At 31.4% G+C, this 14047-nt stretch overlaps 2 protein-coding genes across 6 annotated transcripts; one reads left to right on the top strand and one right to left on the bottom strand.

The window, feature by feature from the left end:
* Positions 1 to 2170: 2170 nt before the first annotated feature.
* Positions 2171 to 5545, bottom strand: LOC143237775 (perilipin-2-like). The gene is made up of 10 exons (XM_076477356.1): positions 5433 to 5545; positions 4935 to 5187; positions 4557 to 4639; positions 4353 to 4442; positions 3952 to 4099; positions 3579 to 3736; positions 2982 to 3101; positions 2697 to 2861; positions 2422 to 2535; positions 2171 to 2328 (listed from the first exon to the last, which is right to left on the bottom strand). The coding sequence occupies exons 2-10, from the start codon at positions 5176 to 5178 to the stop codon at positions 2278 to 2280; spliced, it is 1173 nt and encodes a 390-aa protein (XP_076333471.1). The 5' UTR covers positions 5179 to 5187; positions 5433 to 5545; the 3' UTR covers positions 2171 to 2277.
* Positions 5546 to 5601: 56 nt separating this feature from the next.
* LOC143237778 (DENN domain-containing protein Crag-like) lies at positions 5602 to 13263 on the top strand. Of its 5 annotated transcripts, none has more exons than XM_076477360.1 (4): positions 5602 to 6082; positions 6985 to 7171; positions 7496 to 7552; positions 12009 to 13263. In XM_076477360.1, exons 2-4 carry the CDS (start codon positions 7013 to 7015, stop codon positions 12021 to 12023), a joined length of 231 nt encoding a protein of 76 aa, XP_076333475.1. In that variant the 5' UTR covers positions 5602 to 6082; positions 6985 to 7012; the 3' UTR covers positions 12024 to 13263. The 5 variants fall into 5 exon arrangements, 2 of the variants coding, with proteins under 2 accessions (XP_076333475.1, XP_076333474.1); XM_076477359.1 differs by lacking the exon at positions 12009 to 13263 and adding an exon at positions 8474 to 9126; XR_013020258.1 differs by lacking the exon at positions 6985 to 7171 and adding an exon at positions 9194 to 9351 and having other exon boundaries at positions 5607 to 6082; positions 11560 to 13240.
* Positions 13264 to 14047: the final 784 nt, after the last annotated feature.

The following is a 14047-nucleotide window of genomic DNA, read 5'->3' as shown; positions in this document are numbered from 1 at the left end:
TGCTCCAGTACTTAAGCTACTTTTAATTTTTCAGGGTTTGTATTAAAAAAGGTATTAATATTTACAAAGTAGTTCTAATATTTCCTAAAGAATGCGATTCTTAAATGTCTATTACAAAAGAAGAGGCTAACATACAGCAATCTAGAGGGCAAAATCTAAAGAAATGGAAGTTTATACATTCTTTACATAAATTTACAGTGTGCTGGTACAGGGTAAACTAAAAAAATTTTGGAGAAGACTGGTGTCAAATCCAAGCTCATGAACTGGTTCATTCCATTAGAACAGTTATGAGAAGTGATCGAGTACTACAGTTTATTATATGGAAAATAATTCATCCTAGGTTTAATATATGCCTTTTCTTTTAAATGGGTTAAACGTTTACTGTAATTTATTTTTCCTCTCTTTTTACTTATGTTAAATTAAAAGACATTTGTAACATGTTGGTAACAAATATTGTGTGTTAACATGTATATCCTTTCTGGCATTGAAAGATGGCATGCTGTATCAGTTGATGTTTTGCATTTTCATTCCAAAAACAATAGGCTTCTTTTTGGATATTGCACAGCTGATGTATTTGACTCTAGATACATTACAAATAACAATACTTTTGCCATTATAAACTTCATCTGTATAAAAATTCAGCAATAAATTTTATCTAGGGTACTGTATTGATTTGATAGTTCTTGTAGTTTGGGGATAGTACATCTATAAATAAATTGTATACCAAAGATTTGAAATTTCATAAATTTATTTGATTACTAGGACACTTGTCAGAATTTAACCTTGAAACAACTGATACACGTTATAAATTAAGTGTCTTATACTACAGGAATTTATTAGATTAAGGTATTGCAGTATAATTAAATGAGCTTTGTTAATGTTTGTTTTAGAACAGGTTTTTAGAAGTATGAATGTTCTGTCAGTACTACTACTACTACTACTTACTTTTGTAAATATTGGAAGTTTTAAAATCACAGGATAGCATTCCTGAGAAGTTCACAGGTTTATGAAAGAACTAGATAGCATTTCATCATCATGAATATGCTGCAGACAATGCATGATGTAAAACAGACAATGCCACCAAAAATCTTAGGTGGTGGCCATGTGCTAATTATTATTTATGGACAAAGTGTAACCACTATTGCCTTTCAGGGTATCTCATCTTTCAGAGTACATGTTTAATTTATACTTTACTCCTTTATAGTATACAGTTTTCTTGTAACCTAGAATTAGGTTACTATTTTGATATTTGACATTTCCTCCATTGCTAAAAGGAAATTTTAATTGTTATAAATCACTTGAACAAAATTAGGTATGTGGACATTGTGTCTAACAACTTAAGCATGCAACAAAGTTTTTATAAAAAAGGTAATTATTTTCTCTTAAGTTGAAGACATGTTGACATGTTGATAATGTCTATAATCAGGTACATGCAAGCATTACTTCTGGTGTCACAATGCCTCATGCTGAATGGTTAATATTAAAATATTTATATTCTATAAAAAAAGGTTTTGTTTTTTAGATACTGCCTACTTAGTTTGGAGTGAAGTTATCTATTTATCACCATTGGCTTTTTAAATCCAATAAATTTAATTAAACATGGGTTAAATGCCAGGTTTTAAAATAATTGTTTAATTCTTAGGAGGTTGCAGTTACAAGTTTCTTCCAACCTTTACATTTAGTTTTGTTTGTGGCATTACACAGAGATATTTAACTTAAAGAAGCTGCTTCTATAGTAGCAGAGATTTACGTTTCTATGCCCTACATTGCAGGAGTTTCATACGTAAAGTGGAAATCTAGTCAGTTTAGTTTTGTTAAATGGCAAAAGTTATTGATGAATGTATTCATTTACAATTAAAAACTGGAAACTGATTTTAATATTAAGATGGGGAGGGAATGTAACTTACATTTTCCTATTTTAAATGTTAGGGAATTCAACAACATTAATTTAAGGGTCCTAAGTAGGATTTATTTTAGAAATTAAGGTATTCCTAGTTTGGTGTAGTTAGTGATTTACAACTGCAGGCATTGACTTAGATGTAGGATGGGAGATAAAGCTAAAACCCCCATTAACTTACAGGTGTCAAAGAGTTGTGTATGCAAGAGTTCTAAGATAATTAAAATCAGAAATGCAAATTTTAAAAAAATATGTTTATTATTAGAAAAATTACAGAATAAAAAGTAATCTTAAATATATATTAAGTATAGAAAATTTAAATTCATCACAACTAAAACATTAAAATACTAAGTCACTTATACAGCTACTTAAAGCCCATTTCATTCCAAATAAGCCGATACACTCGTCTCTCGTTTTGCTGTTTCAGAAGCCTGAGACAAAAGAATTAAGTTAGTTAATGTTCCCAAAGTTTCTACTGGAAAAGAAACATCTGAATAATATAAAGTTACTTACAATAAACTTACCAGTTTTTGTAGGAATGTATGATTAAGTAAATCCAGTATGGTCATTTCAAGGTATAGCACATTTTGTTTCAACTCTGTGATCATTATAGAAGTCATCTCATTGAAATCTTTTGCCTTAAGGAGAAGAAAGTGAGGTGTGTTAGGTTAATTATGCAAGTAGAAGCAATATCAATGATTAGTAATAAGGGTCCAACTATTTAGCATAGTAGTTGGAAAGACTAAACTTAGTGTTTATATAAAGTTAAATATATTTAAGTAAGGTTTTAAAAACTTACTTGATGTAGCTGTTCATACACATGTAAAGAATAATTCTGGGCAGATTCAAAGTCATCTTGTAAAGCAGTTGGCAAGAATTGAGATAAGGGAGATAGGCTATTGTATGAGGTCACAAGCTGTCTTGTTAGTTGTCTAGCAAGATAAAGAACTTGTTCACCTATAGTCTAATAAAACAAAATAGAATTAAACTTACTGGAAATTGTTTAACTCCAAGTGTATTACAAGTCTCTAGAGTGAGATGACAAGTGATAAACATTAAGTTGTTTAAAATAAGAGAAACTTACAGCAGGTTTAGTATCTGGATCAGTTTCTTTGTTTAACTCTTCCCACAACCAGTAAACATTCTTTTGAAGAGAATCCTTTGTCCAGTTCATAATATTGGACTTTCCTCTGGCATATTGCATCTGGGAGAAGTTAAACTTAAACATGCTTGTCACAATATAGGTTAGATATTCCACAGTAGGTAGATTTAAGTTCTGAAGTTAACAACTTCAAAAGAGAATATTTAAACACGTTAAAAATATTGCATTAGCACATTTGCATTTCATTTTGTGATATACTTTAATAATGTGATTAAGACTTATAGAAAAGTATGGCTGAATACTGAAGGATATTTGGTATTAGTTTAATTAGTATTGAGATAATTTATGTAATTAAATAATTAAATCTACAGATAGTTTAGTATTAAACTATGAATTAAGGTAGTATTGATCTATAAAAATAGATACTATGTTAAATTAGACATTTGTTGGAGAAGTAGGAACTAAGTATATTGAAAGTTCAGCCTGAAAGTGTTTCTAATTGTAGGAAAAATTCTATAGATGAAGTTTTATCATGTTAAATTAAATTCAAGGTCAATTACTGGGTCACATAAAGGATACTAGGGTTACAGTGAAGTTCAATTTAGATACAACTTCCCAAATTTGTATCTGGACATTTTGAAGTTTCGATACAGCATTAAGGTAGAAGCGTCCTCTGATTTTACTGCAGAGACCACTAATTCTTTCAACAGAAATATCATCTTTCTGATCAACATTCTCTACGAAAATTGCAAGATGAAAAACATGAAAAAGACAAAGTTAATAATTATATTAACAGATGTAAAACCTGTTAGTCTGAAGTATTTACAAATATATTTGTACAAATTCACTGGATCAATTAAGTTGCATGGAACTAAAGTTAAAAAAGATAAAAATTCAAAATTAGAGAAGGAACACAAAAAGGTAGTTTTAGATGCAACTAGAAACTACTTACCTTGATTTTCAGTAGGGGGAAGGTAATAGTCTACCTGTTGTTCAGCTACTTTTAAAGCTTTATCCAATACATTAGATACAATTTTCCAGTAAAGTGTGAGTGAAAGGTCAAGTGTCTTTAGACAAGCATTGTCCTTTATTTGTTGAATCTAATTTTGAAATGAAGATTTAGTTAAGAGGAATGTTTATAAGTTTTTAAAACAAGTTAAAAGAAGTACACATTAGATTTAATAATTTAACAATGCAAACAGCCAGCAAGAACACATTGAATATTCGGTTTATCACACTATGGAAACAAATAAATAAGAGAGCAAAATATATTTTAGGTTTAATGCAAATATACCTCTTCAATCCAAACTCATTTATTATAAAAGATGAATATTTATTAAATATAAAACTAACCTTGTTACTTCCATAAGTTTTAAGTTCATTGTAATGGTCAAAACTCTTCTGTACGGTGGAGTTGTACAGTTCTGTAGCATCTTTTAATATCTGGAAAGAGCACGATTAGAGTTCCTTGAAGACAATTGTTTAAATAAATAAAAAAAAAATCTTCCAAAATTTAAAATGATTATGTAATAGGAGGACAAGATTCCAAACACTAACCTCCTCAGGTGGTTTGGCAATAAGTGGTGCCTTTTCTTCCAAGATATTTAAGCCACAACAAGCTAAGTTATCAGCCAGTTGAACTGTAAAAGAAGCCAGATTGAAGTATAACTTAACTGCCAAACCAAAACACGAGTAGTTTTAGTTAGAAAATGTAGTTGAAATTGTACGTGTAGAAATAAAGTTTAGTAGGAACAAAGTTTAGGCTTCATTTTTAAGTAGATAAAGCTTTAAATAACAAAATAAAATCAGTTTAAAGTATACTAGAAATTAACACATTTCTTGCAACACGTATTGTAGCAAGTTAAGTTGCTGCTAATAATCATTAGAACTAGCACGTTTTGCAGAGTATTCGCCGAAATAAAGACTGGTACTAACTCTGCCCAGAAAGAGTCAGTAAGAGTGGATGTGCGTGTCCAGCAACAACATCACGAGTCTTTTCAGCTATGGATAAAGTACGGGCTGCTAAGACATTAGATGTTTTAATGCGGTCGTAAGCGGCTGCAGTATACTGAGTAGTCATATTTACAAGGGGCAGCAAAGAAACTCTTTTAAGAAAGTCGCTTTTTAATTCTTGTTCATCGAGAGTCTTTTCAGATACTTGCTGCTGCTTTTGATCCATGTTGATGTACTACGAATAGAGACAATACAATAATTTTAGAAAGTTCTATAGGGAAAAAAAGATTAGGGTTAACCACAGTAAAAAAAAGAAAAGAAAAAAAAAGGTACAATTATACACTTCAATATATAAGAACAATAAATCAAAACTCGGAAAGTAACGTATATCATACGTCAGTATTTACATTAATGATTAAACATAATAACATCATTCTAACTATCAGCATTAAACAACTCCAAAAATGATTAATATCCTACATTAATCTCTAGTAAAGAAATTTGACCCTTTCGCAACTACTACCCGAACCAAGCAGTTACACCTAACTTAAAAAACCCACTAGAACACAGCCTTTTATCATTGATAATTAGTGGTCTGTTTAGGTTTCTTGACGTAATGAAAATATATTGTAACACGGACATATGATGACATGAAACCTGTTTGACAAAGTTTGAGTCATGGTTTGGTGTTCATAACAGACTTGATAGTTTGATGGAACTTGTACATTTTATTATACATTTATTCCCAGTTGGTAGTAAGTGATACAATTCCCTCCAAAATATCTAACATTTACAACGTTAGAAGTAATGCTGTGATCCGTTTCCAAAGGAATTGAGGACAAACGAGTGGTTGGTTATTTTGTGGTGGCAGTCTTGCCAGACAACTCCCAACCTCTGGAAGAATTCACCCATGATGGAATTACTCCTAAAACTTCTCATACTCTGACTTCTATCATAGACATCACAGTTATCATCCATAGTCAAGAAGAAATAGTGCCTCAAGGCTATACTTGCATTGAGAAAACTCCTTTGGGTTTTCCTGCAGATCTTAACCATGGTAGCTTACGAAGCCCCAGCATTTACTTGTGTTATCACAGAGGGAGAGATAAACCTCCATTGGTGGACATTGGGTGAGTAATGAGTTTTTGTGACGATTCTTGAAACTACTATATTCAGTTAGTAAATATAGTTTTTAACTATACATATAAGTAGTCAACAGACAAATGTTGATTAATTTTAAACAGACTATTCAGAGAAATCTTAACAAATTGCAAGCTTACTTACATATTTCAAAAACCTAAAACATTATAAATAAACATAACTTGTCTAATTGATTTTACTCCAAGTAGTTTTCAAATAACACTGTATGTTATTTCAATGATGTTAGTAGGACTAAGCGTACTGCTATGCAGTTAGTTGAAGTTGAAAAAATTTAACTGCTCCATACAATTTTGATATTATTTCCAGAAACCACTAATTAAGACTTGTGCATATTACTCTCTACAGTTTTCGTATTCTTATTAAAGAAAGCATGGGTTATTTTACAGGGAATATTTCAGATTTATTATTAATTTTATTTTCTCTTCAACAAAGAAGCATGAGAGGTGACCTTAGTTAAGTTTATCAGGTCTTGTGCAATATTCATAAGATAATAGGATGGGAGGACAGAATTTAAGATTTTAGAAAGACAGACTAGACTCCAGTTTTCTAATTTGTCAGTGATTTCCTGAAAATGAAGGTGATTTTAAATTTGTATCTTTTTTAAAGGAAAGTGTACAAGGAAAGCCTTGAATAACCAAATGATCAATCTTGACTTTATGTTATGTTTGTTTCAGAGTAGCTTAAGAATATAGATTAACAAAACATGACACACAGTGTGACAAAGGTTGATGCTTTAGAAACATCTGAACTTAAAGGAATCAAATGGTACTCATTTGTTTAGACCACTCTTACCTAAAAAGTTTTATATTGTTACTTTAACCAGATAAAAGGATGTTATTTGTTGTATTATAATTGTTTTACATTCCACCAGAATACTCTATAAAACCTAAGAGCGAGTGATGGCAGACAGTCAAGTAGTCCACTCTACTGCATATGGTCGATCTGCTAATGTAAACATTAGTGGGTCCCGAACATTTCTTACTTCTAGACGAGCATCTCTTACTGGTCCATGTAACCAACTGGTTGTGACAGATATCTGTGTTATTCTGTCCAGTAAGGTAGTGTATTCATTCAACCTAAGATTCTAAGTTTGGCCTTGAATGTGCAATGACCAAAGTTGTAATAATGTGTTTAGTTTTTTTACCTGAAAATAAGTAATTTACACAGACGACTTCTCATGTGGCAAGAAAGCAATCAGTTGAGATGGTTTAATTTTACTTATGGTTCTTAACTGTATAAAGATGTAAATGTAGAGGCATAATATGTAGATAAATGTATTTTAACTTTCATCAGTATGTAAAAAAGAATGAGGTATACAAGTATTATTTATTATTTTGATTTTTATGTAATTCATTTAAAAGATGATTTTAAATATATTTTAGGGAGAAACACGACCTCATGCATTCTGTGTAATCAATAAAATGTTGAACAAAGGAATGGTAAGAAGTTTTATTTTATATTAATACTGCAAATATGTTTATTTAACTTACTGGTTATGTAGAGAAACAGTAGAGAACCACTTGATTAAGTTACTGCAGTACTTCTGAGGTTATTTATTGGTTGTGTTTAAATTGTTATTATATAAAGAAATCTTCAGTTTTAATTAGCTGTGTAAAGAGCTTTTGAGTTGCATTAGTTGATAGTCTCTAGGTAATGTATTATTGTTTAGTGTGTTCATATTTAAAATGTACTGTGTAGGCTTGGGTGGTAGGACTTTGACTTATATTCTGTGGGTCATTGATTCAAATTCTATGACTGAAAATGGCCACCATGTTAGTAATTAGTATGTTATAATGTGATAATCAATAACACTTTTCATTGGTACAAAGTTACCTAAGGTTTGAGAAGCTATCTTCCCTCTGGTTTGTCATTTCTAACTAAGAGTAGCTTTGTGTGAAATTGAACAAATGAAACAATATATAGTATACTTAAGAAACAAACCTTCATATATTTCTTTGTTAATCTTCTGTTATGGTTGTTTTTTAAACATATAGAAATTTTAATTGTAAGAAGCTTTAATAAAGGAAATATAAAAGTAGTAACAGACACACTAAAATTGGCAATAACAAATAATCAAAAATGTTTTAGAAGTAAAGTATAAAACAAAATTCTGTCTTAATATTAACAAACACAACTGTTTTCAAGACACTGCAGATGAACATTAGACTAATATTACAGGATGTCACACTAATATTAAGGTACAGGTACTGAATTCTCCTAATTTGTGTTCATACATTTAAAAATAATGTATTCACAGGCATATGACCAGGGTTTGCGGTGACTTGTATAGTGTGTAATTTTACCAAGTACTTTAACAAATGTTTGTTCTGAAATAAAGCAGAATTTATCTCGATCTATAGGTACACAACAAAGACGTAATTTCCAAAATTGTAAGTAAATAAAGTCTTCCCAGTATGACAACTGTACACTTACGTGCATACACTGTTAAAATCCAGGTAATTCTTGTGGAGGACAGGCCAAAGATGGCCTTGTTTATAGCTTTGTAATAAATTAAACAATCAAGGTTGTAAATAAATACTTCAACTGTAAATTTCTATTGAGTTTGTAAACTTACTTATTTTTTCCTTAGGGTAACTAATCCTTAATTTTATTTTTATATAAAATAATTGTTCTTTTATTCATCAAGCTTCATTTAAAATAATGTTTTTGAAGTGTAGCAGGCGATTTAGGCTTAGGGCTAAAATCTCAAATAATTACAGAGAATTAGTTTGAGAACAGAAGATGAGTGTTTTTCTTGTATTCTTATTTGTTTTTCTCTTTGTTTAGCATGATTTTGTTTTTCTAAATCAACATTAAAACAAACAAACAAAAAACTTAAATGCTAAAGTTATCTAATATAAAGTTGGGCCACATACCTATTCTGTAATAACATTCAAATATACTTGTTAAAAAGCTAAAATTTTCTCTCATGTTTAACAGGCTCATTTGTATAATTTACTTGTAGAAACTTCAATGTTTTGTGTCTACTTTCATCATGGTGATTTATTTGTTGTTTCTAAAGGTCTACCTCTGTTATAAAAAGTCAATGAACAGACCAGATATTTTGTGTTTTAAACCAGGTAGGAGAAATAACTTTTGTGTTCCCTACATTTTTTGCTGTATGGGTAAAAAAGCTCAGCAGTAAATTTGTAACATCTGGTGTGATGGGGATTCAAACCTACGACCCTCAGATTATGAGATGAGTGCCTTAATCATCTGGCCATGGTGGGCCCATGAAGTATGTTGAATGCAGCACTGTTTAAAATTAAATGTTTGTGATGTGAAAATACTAAGTCTGTAATTTCATAAAATTAGGGATTATAATTACTTATATTATTAAGGTAGAATGTCAAAAAAGAAACGTGTATCTTTTTTTAATTTTGCTGAGATATGGTTTATGTACTGAATCAAACACAGTGACCCTGTTCACCTCTTTCCATTTTTTGAAATGATTCATTATATACTCTTACTACAGTTATAACCTTGTTATATCTATCAGTTACTTTTATATCCTACGAATAAACTTATTATATCAGGTTGTCCAGAAATAAATGTTGTTTTGGAATTGCGTAGTTTGGAAAAGTATAAACCATCGTTGTGAAACATGCTTTAATCAAATTAACAGCTATTTGCCTCAACACACTTTTGCCAACGTGTAACGATGTTGTTTATGTCCCTGCTGCACAATTCAGAGTTTCTATGGTCAATGAACTCCCTGAAAGTTTCTTTTGCAGGAGCTTGGTTTTGAAAACATTTATTGTTCAAAAAGTTGTCTTGAGAAAATGAAATTATGTAGGGGAAAGGTCTTGGGAATAAGGTTTATGTAGGGGAAAGGTCTTGGGAATAAGGTGGAACCTCCAGGGATCGAAATTTTCTATTTAAAGCCGGACATGTCCATTAAAAAAAATCAAGTTTAACTGACACTTTCCCATCTATCACCGGACAACGTGACCAGTGTTCATATTCCTAACATATCGGACGCAAATACATCGTCCCCTCAAAAATAAGCGAGGCAAAAGCTGTGTATCCACAGCCCAAAGATTTTGCTTAAAAGTATATTCTATAATGAGTGGAAAATAACTTGCAAAATTTAAGATTTAATTTAAGAGAAAAAAAAAGCAAAAAAAAACGGTTGTGAACGCAAAAATTTTAATTCTATAATGAAACGGTCGTGAACGCTCACAAAATACGCTTTTTACGTCGCCTTATCCGTGCCGTCCCGGATAGTCATGTGACTGCCAAACATTCACGACGACCTGACCATGGCATCTGATAGTAAAAAAATGGGAAAGTCTCACGATCTATTTCACTTTGGCTTCATGAGCAAGACTAATGAATCAAAATACAATACTACGGAACCCCGAGTGAAAAGCCCAAGCTTGTTGACCCAAGCCCAAGTGTTAAAGCAAAAACTGTTACTGCTAGTATTGGCGCTAAGCCTACTCGTCGTTTCCAGGATGTATTGAATAGAGGCCGACCATGGCTGGAGTATAATAACACTACCAGACTGATGTTTTGCTCAATTTGTCAGGAATATGACCAAAGTAGTGGAAAGCAGAAGAACACCTTCATAACAGGATCTTCCAACCTGAGATCAAGTGATGTTAAGGAGCATGAAAACAGTCACGCCCACAGTCTAAGTTGTCAAGCTAAGACAGCTAAAGAAACACCTGATTTAACTCCTACAATGAAAGAATTGAGTAAACTTAACCAGACTGAGAAAGATCATTTGCTTGTGCTGTTCAGGACTGCCCTTTATATGGCTTTGAATGTCAAACCATTCAGCGATTTTCAAGAGCTTCTGTTGCTGCAGGAGCACAACTTTTGTATGAACTTAGCAGAACATTATGCCAATGACAAACAAGCAGTTATCTTTACGAAATATATTGCAGAAACAATTAGAATTAATGTCAGATCTCGTCTGCACACCTCATTATTCTATGGCATTATGACTGACGGCTCAACAGACGTTGCCAACATTGAGCAGTAGATAGTCTATGTAAGATACTTGGACAGTGACTGTTACCCAGTAACCCACTTCCTGTGTTTGCAGTCAGTTGAGAAGGCTGATTCTGAACACTTGCTACAGGCACTTAGTTCAGATAAAGGTTTCTTAATTACCTGGGATGAGAATTTTCTGAATTTATTTTGAATCCCTAATTAAGAAAAATTAAAATGGACAATATTTCATGTACAATTGTGTTTTAATTCAGGATTACATAGTCATTCCATTATTAATATACATCGGTGAAAACTCAAGCATTTTTCAATTGATTTAAACCAAGAAGAACCATGTATTTACCACTGACAGAATTGGAACTTAATCTAGCACAACTAGCATAACAGATAATGGAGCAATTGGATTTTCCAAAGTACAAATTTAGATTTATATACATATATATACAGAAAGTAATTAATATTGAGTACTAATATTTTGTATTTGCAGCATTATCCATATATGGCAAGTTTCCCGACTGGCCTGATTCAATTGTATGTCTGACAGCTGATGGGGCAGCTGTCAATTTGGGCACAAATAAAGGACTTGTCAAGAGATTGAAGGTGCAAAAACCTTATTTGATAGGGATCCACTGTGTTAGTCACAGATTGGAACTTGCAATTAAGAAGACCATCAAGGACATCTCTTACCTTGATGGTATCCAAACCTTTTTACAAAACCTATGGAAGTTTTATGACAATTTGTCACAGAACTGGGCTGGCCTCAAAGAAGCTAGTAAAGGCAACAAAAGGGACAGGAACCTGGTGGGTTGCCTACAAAGAGCGGGCTCTGGAGTCAGTTTCTCACAATTGGCCAGCTTCAGTGGAGCATTTGTATCAAGTAAATCTGCATTTATCTTGTATTTAATGTACTTTCAACTATTCATTTTCTTTATTCAGATCAAGTGGAGATGACAAGTATTATCAAAGAGTTTTGTTATGTGGACTGTATTCAGCCTCTGACTAGCCAGAAACAGTAGGAGAAAAACCTACTAATTTTGAAATGGAAAGATGTATGTAATGTACCTCTTACAAGCAGTAATATTTATCTTTTGGATTAATTTTTTCCTTTTAATAGGTTTTTGACATACAATAAAAATAGTCTAACATCACAGGAAGTAATGAACTTTACAGATTATTAATTGGCAACTGTATTGTGCAGTCACTTATGTAAGCATGACTTTGATGCTTTTGTAGAATGTTTTTAAATAGGTACTACATAAATAAATATATATACATCATGAACTCCAGAATTTTAACATTGTACTGTGAACAGGAGGACAAACCCTTTCAATTGCTGTATTTAACTGTGCCCAAGGTCTTGTAAATTAATTTATTCTTATCCTACCTATAAGAATTTCAATTTAAAGCTAGGCTAGTAGAAAAACCTATTAATTTTGAGAGGGAATAAGGTATGTAACTTACCACTTACAATAATATTGATCTTTTATATTAATTCTAACTTTTTCATTAGGTTTTTGACATACAATAAAAATAGAAGCATGGCTTTGATGCCTTTATATATAGTGAGACAAATCCTATCTATTTGTACATTTCAAACTTTAGATAAATGTTTTAACTAAACTTTCTTTCTAGCCTAACTATTTTTTACATGCATGAACACTGCATACAAAATATCCTAGTAAATGGCTGTGTTAGACAGTGGTTTCAGCATAAATATTAAGTTTATAGAAAATAATTTATTATATATTTGAACATAAGAAACAGATCTTAGGTGTTTGAACATTAGTTTAACATTTTATATAATTATTCACTGGGCATGGAAACAAGTCAACCAAACACTCAGAACTGTAAGCTTATCAGATATCTAAAGAATTGTTAAAAGCATTTTATGTGTTTATCATAAAAATGGATTATTAATGTTTCTTATCATATTTTTAAAATCCTAAATATTCTTAACCACAGAATAGTTGAGATTCTAGTCATAGTTACAACTTGAATTTAATATAACAAATTTCCCACAATCCATAAGGTATAATGTATAAACTAACATAAGGTGTAACATAAATAAACACAGGGTGTAATGTATAAAGTAACATTAAAGTTTGAAACAGGTATTTGAACATTTAAATATTTAACAGAATTACTTGTATTGTTAAATGATGTTAAACATATTAATACTTAACCTGTGAGAAAATAATAAATATGGGATTATTTATATATTACACTTGGTATTAACATGTAAGCTACACAATATGAGCATGTGGTATGTTATTCACAGGTTTATGGGTTTTCATACATTCAGAAAAAAATTATACATTAACATTCCAAATGTAAGTACAAGTTACACATGTTGGCCATGAATGTTAGCTGGAACAAATATGCATCATGAATATATTCAGTCATTAAACACATCATACCCATTACAGCTGTATACTTTAGTATTTCAAGTCATGAACATCACTTGATACCTTATATAAGAATATGTTGTATCAAGGAAAGCAGATTTACACACACACTTCAATAGACAAGCTGTGTACAGTGTAAGGTTTAACACTTTTCAGATGTGGATAATGCATGAGTACTCTTGACTAGCCACACAGCAAGTACAGTAGTTGGTCTAATCCTGAATAAATTAATTTACCATCTAAGCTGAAGGATGTGGTACTGGGGACCAGAAAAGACTTGGATAGATGGTAAATGTATAGACGTTGAGTATTCAACTGATTATATAACTATTAGAACTGTTAGGAACTGAAAAACACAATGTACAAAGGATCTTGTAGGAAAGATAGGGATGGATAAAGGATTTCAGGGAACCTACAGAAATATTCAATTAATTCTATCATACTCAGTGACATGTGTGAAAGTAAGTGTGAGTCAAAGATATAGGGACTTCCATCATAGACATGACTCTCAAAACAGAAATAACTTCACTAATAGACAGATTAGGAGTAGATCAACCTAAAATAAAAGGA

Source organism: Tachypleus tridentatus, chromosome 13, assembly GCF_004210375.1.
Source record: "Tachypleus tridentatus isolate NWPU-2018 chromosome 13, ASM421037v1, whole genome shotgun sequence".
NCBI lineage: Eukaryota > Metazoa > Arthropoda > Merostomata > Xiphosura > Limulidae > Tachypleus > Tachypleus tridentatus.
This window is presented reverse-complemented; position numbering and strand designations above follow the sequence as displayed.